Here is a 12,776-nt window from a genome sequence, read left to right as displayed (position 1 = left end):
TAGAAAATATAATATACCTAAGGTACTTTCTCAAAACTCAAACTAAAATGTATTTAATATTTATGTAAAATTCATACTTAAACAAAAACTTACTTTTTTACAGTTTCTGTCTTTGACATTGGCCTGTGAAATGTTCTAGGTTTGTTTAAAATATTTGATGATAAAATTGGTAATGATGTTTGATGGTGTATGTGTTTTGGATGATAAACAGTTTCTGATGGAGGACTATTTGGTTGGTCTGAACCACTACTGTTGGCAGGTACTGTACATGTACTAGCAGTTTCTTCAGAGTTATCAGTTGTCACTTCAGTGGATGAAGATAATGGTTGTGAATTACTGGGTGCAGGCGCCGACATGGACCTGAATGGAGGGTCATACTTGCGTTCAGCTGTGGATTCCATATTTGGAGGTGCCGAATGGACACCGCTACTTGAACTAGAAAAACAAAATTATTCAATAACATTGAATTTAACTAATAATAAAATTCATTTTAAAACATACCTGCTAGATGATTGAATTGATCCAGGGCTTGAAGTTATGGAAAGTGGTGGAGATCTTGAGTTTGTTTGAGCTTGAATAGTCAACCCTTTAGTAAACCCAGGTTTCCTAAAAAAAAAAAATTAAAACATGAAAAATTAAACTGCTTATAAAGTTTATTTTAATTTCTATCTCGATTTGCTATAAATATTTTTTACTAATTATTAATTAATGGTTTCAGAAAAGTGTAAAAAATGTGTTCATCTTAATCATGAACATTTTATAGGATTTTCGATTTTAATGTTCATACCGTTAATGGTCTTAGTTTAGATCTTAACGTCACTTATTATCACGTATTTTTTCATTGTGTTATCAGAGATAATATTGTTGGATGATACAAAGGTCAAAAATAGTTTTATTTTTACTGATATGATGATCCCCGTAATATATAAATCGTAATAGTATACTAATAAACTAAGTAATTTTTTTATGATTACCTATTATTTCAAAAATAATTAAAGGTTTTTGAAATATTTTTTTTTTACATTATGGTAATCAACAAAAAAATAAAAATTCTCTAAACAATTTTATTTATTATTTTCTTAAGATTTCATTTTTTTAAACGATAATATACATTTTTAATATTTTGTTCTGAAGTAGAAAATTATTCAAAGATTTTCGATACGTAAAATCAAATTTTAAATGAGTTGGTAGTTTATGAATTATAACCGTTGTAGGTATTAAGTTTTGATGAACGAGGTGGGGTGGCATAAGAAAATCCCGCAAAATTCTAGTCTACAGTCCGCTCATCTAAAATTTTAAACCACTCGTACGAAATTTTATTTATACATATTTAAATACTACGAAGTACGAATAATATTCCGATTAGAAATTTCAAATTACAAAATATGTAGGTTATCGTAAATATTCTCCCAATTAAATTTGGTGTTTTATTAGCTAATAAAGGTATTAAAATTAATAGGTAATCCAGAATACCTGATAGCTGTCTCAATGGCACAATTTTGATTTTGCGTTGTGCGGAAGATAATATGTGGAGTATGGACTCGGACTGTCAAGACAGTATTTCATTGTAAGGATGTTGCGTAACGTTAATACTGATATGAAATTTAATATTATAAAATTACTGTCATAAAATTATGTTGTTATGGTAGGTATATTATATTTATTATCATACGAGAATACGAGATACGAGCTACGAGCACTCGAGGACGTGCAGTTGTGCAGTAGGTACCTACATATTGATAAAACGGTATCCGGTTGTCGCGAACAATTTATAAATAAAAAAAACTCGTTCATTCCGTTATACCATTATTATCAACTGTCATTAAATCAAAAAAAAAAAAAAAAACAAACATACTCTTTAAATTCAATTCCCGGAAGCGGATCAATTTTATATTGATAATGCCACGAACGTTGATTTGGGTCCGATAAGACAAGTGTTGTAGTCACAGATGGTCGTACATCTTACATAGACGCCGTTAGTTATATTATTACTATTGTGGATTACGAACCAACTTGGTCTCCGCTTGGCAACAGTGTAGAACGCGATGCTTTCCGTGACCATGGTCATATTTTAAAATGAAAGTAAACTGTCGCCACACTGGTACTATTGAGATGTATAGCTCGACTAATTTTTCATTACGATTATCGGACTCAAGGCTGTGTTCAGATTTTTTTTGTTGCGGTGGGGGGGATAGTCAAAAATATGTAGGTACCTACCTAGTACGTACCTACCTATACTGTACTTAATAATAATTTTAAGTAAATATCGAATATTTTGGGTTTTTATACTTGCCATTTGGTCAAAAATAATTTGATATTAAATCTACGTTCTTTCAATATTTACCTAGGTACTCATTTTTAACGAAAAAAATAAATATTATTTCAGAGCAATAAAACGATGACGATTCGTGAATGTGGTCCGCCGATCTATATTATATTGAACATTAATTTACAGTCTATAAAAATTCAATATTGTCGTCATTGATCGTCACCGACCGTAAACCGGCATCGACAGTAGTCGTAATTGATATCAATAACAATGTGTGTGTGTTATTCGAAGCTATAATAATATTGTCATATGATATAAAACATTGAAAAATCAAATTAATTAGAATTTTAAAACGACTTGTTATAATTGAAATATTTATGCTGTTATTAATGTTATTAACAATAAATAATTAATTTAAACATTAGTAAAAAATTAAAGACATTTTAGGGGGAGTTAAGATTCTATTATTCCCTCATAATCAGATATGGGCATATGGTTTTGAATTAGATCTATCATAATATATAATACAAAAAGTGTGTTAAAATATGACTAAACCCAAACATTTAAGAGTACTGAGTACATGATGCGAACTTGATTGATTTCGATTGATTTTTATTTAAACTTTAATAACAATACCTATTTGATTCTATTTTTATTTTTTATTTTATTTATTCTGCTTTTTTTATAATTATATTATCTAAATTTTTATTTATTATTATTAGTAGTTAAAATTCATTAATACGAGGTTATCCTTAACAGTGAGTTGGGCCATTATTTCGCTATTTTGTTATTGAAATTTTAATTAAATGTATCTATTATCTATAGGTGGCCAATAAATATATTATATTCTATTATTATATGCAAAAAATTATAAAGGATAATAGGTATCTATATTAAGTTATGCGACTTCGCGGGTTTCACTGATCAGTAGTATGGTCACACAGTTTCTTCCGGAGATTCTTAACAGATCAATAAAATATTTTATTGGTAACTTTTTAAAATATTATAAATCATAATTTAGATATAAATAGCCATAAAGGTAGTAATAGTAGTATTATATTGTAATTGACAAAAACGATGAAATAAACACCTAAGATATTTTTTTCTATACAATTCAGATAATGATAATTTATAATTAGTTATAATTTTATCTATAGATGATATATGCCATTTTCAATGACGAATTTTTAATTATAGTATTTATATGTGATAATAAATGTTCTTCGAGTTTTATTAGTTTTGACAGTATAATAATTTAATATACTTAACATATTAATAAATAATTCTAAAATATTACATAAAAAATTATTTATGGTTATAAAATAAATAATTTTTTTTTTGAAAGTCCGATAGTTAAGTACAATTTTATTATAGTTTATATCAGGGTGGCAAACCTTTTCCGGGTCACGTATAAAATTTTACTTGCCTATTAACATTTTTTTTCTGTGTGAGATGATTTAAAAAAAATTCAGTTAACGTTTTTTATATCAATTGTGTATTTTTTTTACTTAAAATATTTTAATAAAACACAAGTAGAATAATTAATTTCATTTATTAATTAATACAATGATAAAATGTAAAAAATGCGGAAAATTAACTTTTACAATTATGTGTTAGCGTAAGTATTCAGTGCATAAATATTTTCGATTCAAATGCAAGTATGCTAGATTAAATAAAAAAATATAAATATTTTTGAAAGCTGTTACAATTTGGCGCACGAGTTATTTTTGGTGCGCATCGCGTGAGCTATAAATTTTCCACCATTGGTTTATATAATATTACCATGTAACTATGGGTAATTACTGTTATTTATCATTTAAAAATTGTTAGACAAAAGTTTAAAAAGCAGTGTAACTATACATTGTATTGTTTACTAACAATTTAAAAATCTATATATAGATACCTTATTTACTCGTCGACTACCATTGTTGTTATTTCAATGTTTTTAAAAATACTGTAAGTATACATTATATAAGAGTGGAAATATAACACTTATTGTATTATAAAGTGCGACGTTGACTGTACTATACATAATAGTTGAAGCATTTAAAAAGTGTCTAAAATTGAGGAGGGGATGTGAATGGTGCGACAGCGCAAGCTGGTTGGGCGTTGTACATTATAATTTTTACAGATTTTGGCAGAGAAAAAAATTAAATAATTTTTTTAATAATAAACTACTTATAATACCACTTCAGAGTTAACAACACGATCGAGAAAGATATGAAACAGTAGGTTAAGGTTTGTCTTTTATAATATGTCTCTTTAATATTTGGAGATAAACATATTGATTATTCAACGATAATTTTTTTTATTTGAAGAGTTTATTTATAAATTTTTAATAATTTATTATCTGTTGACAATTTTTTGTGCTTTTTTCGAAATTTTTGAAACTATAGTTCATATATGAAAACTAACAATCTGCTGCTTGGATTGATTTTGAACACATATTATCTATATAATATATATAATATCTATTAGTCATTATTAACAAGTGTAAGATAAACTCAAAGTGACTCATCTATTTTTTGTACGTATATAACTTAAAAAAGTAAAAAAAAAAAAACAAAAAAAAAAACAGATATTTCCTGTTTAAATTTGTAACTATAATGAGAAATATAGTTTGCAAGGAGTATAAGTCACAATAACAAACAATGCAATCAAAAAAATTGGTAGTAATTGGTATATCTAATCGTCAATCTATATAAATTAGATAAATTTATAAGTTGACAGTATATCAGTACCTACGCTTTATTGTGAAAACTGATTTGGCTAGAATATACATTATACATATTAATAATTACCTTTTAATGTTAGATAAATTACTTATAAAAATAATCATTTAAACAAACCGTATACAAGGAGTTAATCGAGAAAACAAAAATACTAAAAAACATAATTTAATAATAATGTAAGTGTGTAATTTTATATATATAACGGGGTATTGTGAGAAATTATAACTATACCCCTAACAATAATTACCTATATTAATTATTCTATTTGTAGGCATTTATTAAACTATTATACTTCACTCTACATGCCATTACGCAAAATAATAGTTTAAGTAGTGAAAATAATACGGAAATCCAATAACAATATAATGTCAATGCAGGTACCTATAATAAGTATCTGTGTGGAGTTGAGTGGCATTTATGAGTTGAAAACAAAAAATATTGATTACTCAAGAATACAGGTTAGGCATACGTATGGGATATAATACGTGTGTTGCGGTGTGGGTATTTGTATTGTGAATTAATGTGAAACCAGCAATAATAAGTGCCCTATATCTACTCGAAGATGCACCGTATAATACGTAGTTCGCGATTTTCATACCGCCATATTTTCGAAATATCGAATATATAACCGGCACAGTAGGTCGGTGTACAAAAACGCATTATCGATACGCTTCAGGATTTTCATAATCGTCAGTATTAAAACACATGATATATGTATGTACCTATATGTGTCATACGTGTAGGATATATACATAATATATTACGCGTGGATTTAAGCAAAATGCGAATATAAACTGTAAAATTAGTAGTAAATTGTATTATATTGTTTTTGTTAGAAATAATATTTTCTTATTCCGACGACAATATTGATAATTTACAATACTTCTGCCAGGATATTTCACAAGCGCACACACGCACACATACATTGTAAACTTATTTAAAAACAAAATATATACCTACTCTGTAAATTTAATTTTAACGATCGCGGTAGGGTTGCAAAAACTATTGCAGTTATATGGACGTGTCGTTGATGCTTATTCAAACGTACGTTTCACTATTAAACACATTTTTTTTAAAATATTAACATGACAAAAAAAAGCCATGTAGGAATACCTACCTATATACCTACCTATCATATATACGTGATATTATGTAACCATATGCATTACGATGGAAATACTACGAACGGAATAAATCCTGTGTCGACCTACATATATTAGCTTAAACAGCGTTTTATAAATTAACCTACGTAAATATATATATATATTTTATTTTATTTTGGTATCAGTCGAAAGTTATACTATATAATTTAACAAATTAACATATCCAACTGTACTGGTTGAAATGGTCAAATTATACGTGAATGAATTATACCTTTTATAAAATAAAAAAAAAACGAATCAATTTATTACAGAAATAATTTACTTAAGCTGTACGTAATTTATTATTATTATTATTATTTTGTTTATGATGGATAACTCTGATAAAAAGTTAGTTTTTATAAGTTTATTTTGGTTAAATATGATAATTATGTGAATTATGAATGTGTATATTAAAAAATAACCTCAGGAGATATAATTAATTGATCTATGTATTAGGTATTCAAAATATTTCTAACATGAAAATCTTAATAAAAAATAAGTATAGTTTAAAATCTCTACTCTGCAAACTACAATTTTTTAATAAACCGTAATAGTATAAGTAACCATTATATCTGTAGTTTATGTAAAAATATAATATATATATATAATTTATGTATAATTTATTATCATTTAACTAAATACGAATCATACTAATTTTATTATATTAGGCAGTTTTACCTTCACAGTTCATACGAGTACGCTTTCAAGTTTGATTTGCAAATAAGTTTCTAAAAAACCCTCTTTACAATAAAATTTTTTTTTTTACACAGAGAGTGCAGCGTTTTTTTATGTTTGGGCGAGAAACATGAAAAATTATGTTATAAGTTAAAACTTAAATTGTAAAATGATTATAATTAAATTAAATGATTTTTTTTTTTTTAATTTAAAATAAATTATAAAAATTGAAACAAAATGTAATACGAAATTCTTTGAATAAATAAGCGAAAACATAAAGTCTAACCATAAGTGAATAAACGGAATTCAATATTAAACAATTGTGTACTAATAAATGGTATAAAGTTTCTAATAGCAATAATAATAACTGTAGGTATACGTTGATGTACAGTAATGTAATTTAGCTTCCAATGAAATTATTTTTAAAAATGGTTTAAAAAATGGTAAGTATCTACTTACTATTACATACACGGTTAGGAGTTTAATTTTACAGTGAAAACCGCACTTCACTGTCATTATAAAGTTTTGATGAACACATTATATGTTGTATCATTATAACGCTTAGAGATAAATAAACAGTTGATATACAATATTTCATAAAGTTTCATTTTTTTAAACTTTGACAAATTTAATTATTTACTAACGTTTATATTAACAGGTATATAAAATCGTGATGTTCTAGTAGTCTATAACAGTATAATATTTTAAAATAACTAACTCGTTTGCGAATAAAGTGATGTGATGATAGAAATGTTTCGAAGACCTGAATGCCTTTTGTACGACTTACGATAGATGATGTCTTCATCATCATTAGCAATAAGTTGATGTATTGCGCGTTCTACTCTTTAATATGCGAAGCAGTATAAAGTTTACAATGACAATACTAGACTATGTTATATTGTTATGCAGTATAAATATAACGTAGATATAAAGATAGTGATATTTTAAAAAAAGTTGCGTTCGTTGAACTTTTTTGATAATTCCTCAAAATAAGGGTAATGATTTTAATTAAATATTTTGTTCCACGATCATAATCATGGTCGCGGTATTATAATATTGTGCTATACCCATAAATAAAATCATAGGTTTTCAGTTTGCGTGACGTATACTGTTACACGTATAGTCGCGTGGGGATAGAATTTCCATAATTGAAATAAAAATTAAAAAAAAAATTTTAATTTTTTAAAACGATATCATTATTGAATGTAAAAGACATATCTGTATTATACATTATATTTCTTTATAGAAAAAAAGATGTATAATAAAGTGAATTGCAAAGAATACATTTGTTAAAAAAAAGTAATGTGTGTAAATAATATTTTAATCGTTCAGTTGATTATAGTGTTAATTTTGAATTAAATGATGAAAAATATTTTTTAGACAAGACGATTTCATTATATTATACACCGTAAATAGCTAATTATAAAAGAATACTAAGTAATGTGAATATCAATCATGTGATAAAATCAACAACGATGAATTACTTATGAAAAATTAAAAAAGTTCAGAGGTTTATTTATATCTCTTCCCCTAGTTTTCTAGGTCCCTTACTATGAGTGTTTAAAAGTTTGGATTGTTTGGAGGGAACTATAATATTCTCGTGTGTAAGCTGTACAAAAAGCACATCAAGTAGAATTGATGAATGATAAGTTATAATAAGTAATACTGTTTTAAAGAAAAAAATAAATATTAAAACGTTTTATAGTATAAATATAGAAAAAAATAAATGTACATTTTGGACTGATCTTAACAAAGTCGGCACTTCTCTTAAGGATTAAAAGATTTAAGTCAGTCACGTAAGGATTACATAGGTTACGAAGTCTAAAGTAAGTTAATATCAATTAATTAAAAACTCAATACTCAGACATAAGTACTTAATAAAAATATTTATGAACAATTTTGTCTCAAAAGTTATCAAAAATGTGTAAAATTCTGTATTATGTTGTCTTTGGCTCGGTTATATACTCTTTATTAGCTAAAGGTCATCGCACAAGTATAGGTAAATTGGTAGATATTAAAAAATATATATATGTACGTATATAGATAGATATAAATTGAGAACTGAACTTTGAAAACTCATAATGTTTCTTCTTATTTATCTCCAATATTGATATAGTAACTACGTTTATATATATTTAATTTGTATTGTGTACATTTGAAGATAATGACAAACGTAATAACGATAAAACAATTCTGAAGAATGCTAGTTACTAAACTTTGTAAGTTAATTAAATAAAATATAAACAAGATCTTTTCAAAGATTTTAATTTGTTAGTTATCACATATCATTATTTGTTTTAAATACGACAGCTTCATATTTCTCACCAATAACCTATAGTTACAACTAATGACCGACTTGAATTTCTACACAAAAAATTCCAATTATTGATCATAAGAAACCACAAAGGTAGATATGACTAATTGATTTTATGACCTAACTATTAACTAGTAAAATAATTCGTTTAAACAAATTACCTTTTTTTAGTTATTTAAAAAATAATTCGATAAATTAAAATCATGTTTATAAATAATACATAACATGTATAGAAAACATATTACTTATAAAGTTATAAGTTATAACCGTATAATTTAAAGTAATTCGTTAATTATATTTTTTGTTCAATTAAACAACAGATAATATGAATTGATTTATAAAAAAAAAAAAAAAATCAACAAATAATAGATAACAGTATAGGTACAGCATAGAACGCATTTTCAGTTATTACGTGTCCATATTGACTTAAAACCACGATTATTATTTAAGTTAAATATATATACAGTAGACGCCGCTTATAAGACTCACGGATATAAGGTTCAGTCGCTTATTAGACTCAAAATCGTCTGGAACGGTCCGGACGTATCCAAATACATTAAAAAAAAAAATCGGTTTTAAGATTCAACACTTCGGTTATAAGACTCAAATTTCGTAAAATAAATAGTAGAAAATAAACTTTTTTGGTTATAATTTAGAAATAAATTGGTTTTGAAAAATGAAACAATATTCGTGCTGATTATTTCTAGTTTCTGTTGGTACCTTATAACGTATAATAATTTTTATCGCAGATAAAAGTTCACATTTATCGCAACGATAATTACAACGATTGTAATTTTAGTTTTTTTTTTTTTTTTATCGGGATTATTAAATTTATTCAATAATAAAGTATGTAATATGTAATATGTGTTAATGTATTAAAATCAAAGCAAAATATGTAGTAAAATAAAATTTATAAATACGTAATTAATTTTTTTTTTTTTTCCACTTCGCCTATAAGATTCATCCGGTTATAAGACTCACTTTGTGCTGGTCCCAAAGTGAGTCTTATAAGCGGCGTCTACTGTATATATTGTTTGTTATCAACTATTGACTACGTAATGTGTGCTCTACTACGCTTAACGTTGACTTAATTCAAGTCGATTGACTTAATATTTTGCTCCCTCCGTCTTCGAGAAGACACTGGAAACCTATATCGCTACACGTTTTAATAATATCATATAATAGTATATGCTTACCACGAAGCGTTGTTGGGTTGAGTCGGAGGACAGTGTGCGTTGTTGTTGTTGCCGCCGTTGCTTCCGCTGCCGCAAGCTTGGACGGCAGTCGACGGCTGCGCGGAGGTCGTCGCTGCCGCTACTGCTGCGGCGACGGCCGACTGAGTGGACGTGGCCGCCGCCGCCGCCGCCGCAGCCGCGGAAGCCGACGTCGCGGCCGCCGCACTCTTGGCGCCGGACAGCCCGGCGTTGCCCGAATAAGCGGCTGTCGGACAGCACGCCAGCGCCGAGCTCTCCCTGATGCACGACGACGATATGCGGCGCGCGGCCGCGTGACCGCCGCCGTAACTGTTGGCCGCCGGTTCGTCGTAACCGTTTTGTCCGGCGCAAACGACGTTGGCGCTACTGCACCGGGGCAGTGTGATGGCCGAGTGCGCGTCGTACTGGACCAGGCACGCGTTGTTGTTGCTGTTGCTGCTGCTGTTCGACGGACCTTTCGGCGGCGACCCTGTGGAAGACATGTGGGCGGCTTGCTGTCTGACCAGTCCGGAAGGCGACAGGTCCCTGGGCGACCGCGACCGACCGACGGTGCCGTACTGGTAACCGCACCCTCCGCCGCCACCGCCACCGCCGCCGCCGACGCCGACGCCGCTGCCTCCCAATCCGCCACTGCCACCGCCGCTGTACAGCGGGCCCGTACAGCAGCGGTTCGACGGTCTCAGGGTGGCTGTCGCGTACGCCCTGGACAGCGCGGCCGCCGAGGAAGGCATCGCGTCCACGATCGCCGACGCCCTCGAGTACAGCGCGGCCGCCTCTTTCCGGGAGCTGTACGCCGCGTCGTCGCACCGGTCGTAGTGGCCGTCGTAACCATCGTCAGGAGAAACGATCGGAACAAACCTCTCGGCCGGTATGTGGTATCTGCGACAAAACGTACCGTATTAATGGTTATTATACGTAATTCGTTAAGCCGCGGGGATTCGGCAGTTCTGGTATTTGTACCTACATGACGCGTGTAGTACATTTTTTAGAACATCCCGAATAAGATAAAAAATATCTCACACTTCTTTGCAAAGATGTTATGATAAGACATTAATTTCAAAAAACGTTTTTTTTTTATTTTTTTTTGCTTCCAGTTTACAATATTATCAAACACGATTTTTAAAATTTTAATTTTTACTCGCTTCTTATTTATACCACATATTTTAATGTTTTTAAGTGCATAGCATAACACATTGAAATAACTATTTCAGTGACATAAAGTTTATAAACACATGGGAAAAAGGAAAAAATGTGGTGTCGATCCATTCGTGCAGTACATATTATGATGATGAAACCTTTGTTTAAGAACACGCCTCAATAGTAGATATACGTTTTCAATACGGACACTTCTATATTACCCGGTATTAATATACACGGGAAATAAAGGGTGTTTTCGTAATTACAGAAAAGCGGATTCCTTCTATAATGATTAAAGACACAAATAATTGTGAGATATTTGATATTATATTTATTTTATCTACGTAAAAATGAGATGAGATGAGATGCGATTATTGTATTAAATTACCTGTATAATATGTATGTATATTGTATAATGTATATGATATAATATATGATAGAATTTTTCTCCCGATTATGTTAAAATACACAATGTAAAATTGTAAAATAACAAAATAAAACGTTCAAATTTAAATAAAAAATTAAAAACACACAAAGTTTAAGTGCACTTTTGTGCAATATAATAATACTCCAATGGCTTAATGTTGAAAAACTCGGATACATATGAGTTTTTAAAATATGCATGAGCGTACTCGTACACTACATTATACATACGTATTTATTGATGTTATTTACTAAAATTTTAATTTAACTACATATAAAATAAATTATCTATTATTTAAATTAATATGTAGCCAGCTTTATTGCTTTACTATGTATTGATAACAAGTGTTTACACGTGATCAATTTTTTTTTTAAATTACGGTGACATTGTGATTACGTGTTATTGTGATGACCCACATTATATGTATTTATGAATATATTATTAAAGTAATGAAATCTTCAATCAATACTCAGTATTATTGTTTAAAAAAAAAAATTTAATCTAAGGAATATATTTAAGTACGTATAACTATATCCGTACAAAGGAATAAATCGTATTTTATAATATTTTGAAACTATTAGAGAAAAATCAGTTAAAATAGAAAATAAATGTTGATATTGTAAGATACACCACCCTCGTACATATTTGCGTGCAGGACGTACGTATATAAAGGCGTGTTTATTTTCGTAAAAGCTTTGAGAAATTCGGCCAACTAAGAAAAAATTATACTGGAAAAAATGATTTTTCTTATTTTTTGCTGTTAAGGAAATATTATAATATGCATGTGTATTGTTATTCATTTATATGATTTTGTTAAATTTTAAAATGAACATTTTTCACACACACATACGTATTTACGCATATTTAAC

General features: G+C 29.0%; 1 protein-coding gene across 2 annotated transcripts in view; it reads right to left on the bottom strand.

The window, feature by feature from the left end:
- LOC112593083 (inactive rhomboid protein 1) overlaps positions 1-12,776 on the bottom strand; it is a 59,606-nt gene that overhangs the window by 7,156 nt on the left and 39,674 nt on the right. For both annotated transcript variants that reach the window (XM_025337342.1, XM_025337343.1), the window contains exons 4-6: positions 10,329-11,225; positions 502-606; positions 94-435 (exon numbers count right to left, since the gene is read on the bottom strand). In XM_025337342.1, the coding sequence (XP_025193127.1) occupies positions 94-435; positions 502-606; positions 10,329-11,225 (1,344 nt within the window). The remainder of the gene's footprint in view (positions 1-93; positions 436-501; positions 607-10,328; positions 11,226-12,776) is intronic.

Source organism: Melanaphis sacchari, unplaced genomic scaffold, assembly GCF_002803265.2.
Source record: "Melanaphis sacchari strain LSU unplaced genomic scaffold, SCAv2.0 Contig1_pilon_pilon, whole genome shotgun sequence".
NCBI classification, from domain to species: domain Eukaryota; kingdom Metazoa; phylum Arthropoda; class Insecta; order Hemiptera; family Aphididae; genus Melanaphis; species Melanaphis sacchari.
The sequence above is the reverse complement of the archived record's forward strand: the minus strand, read 5'-3'. Positions and strand labels throughout refer to the sequence as shown.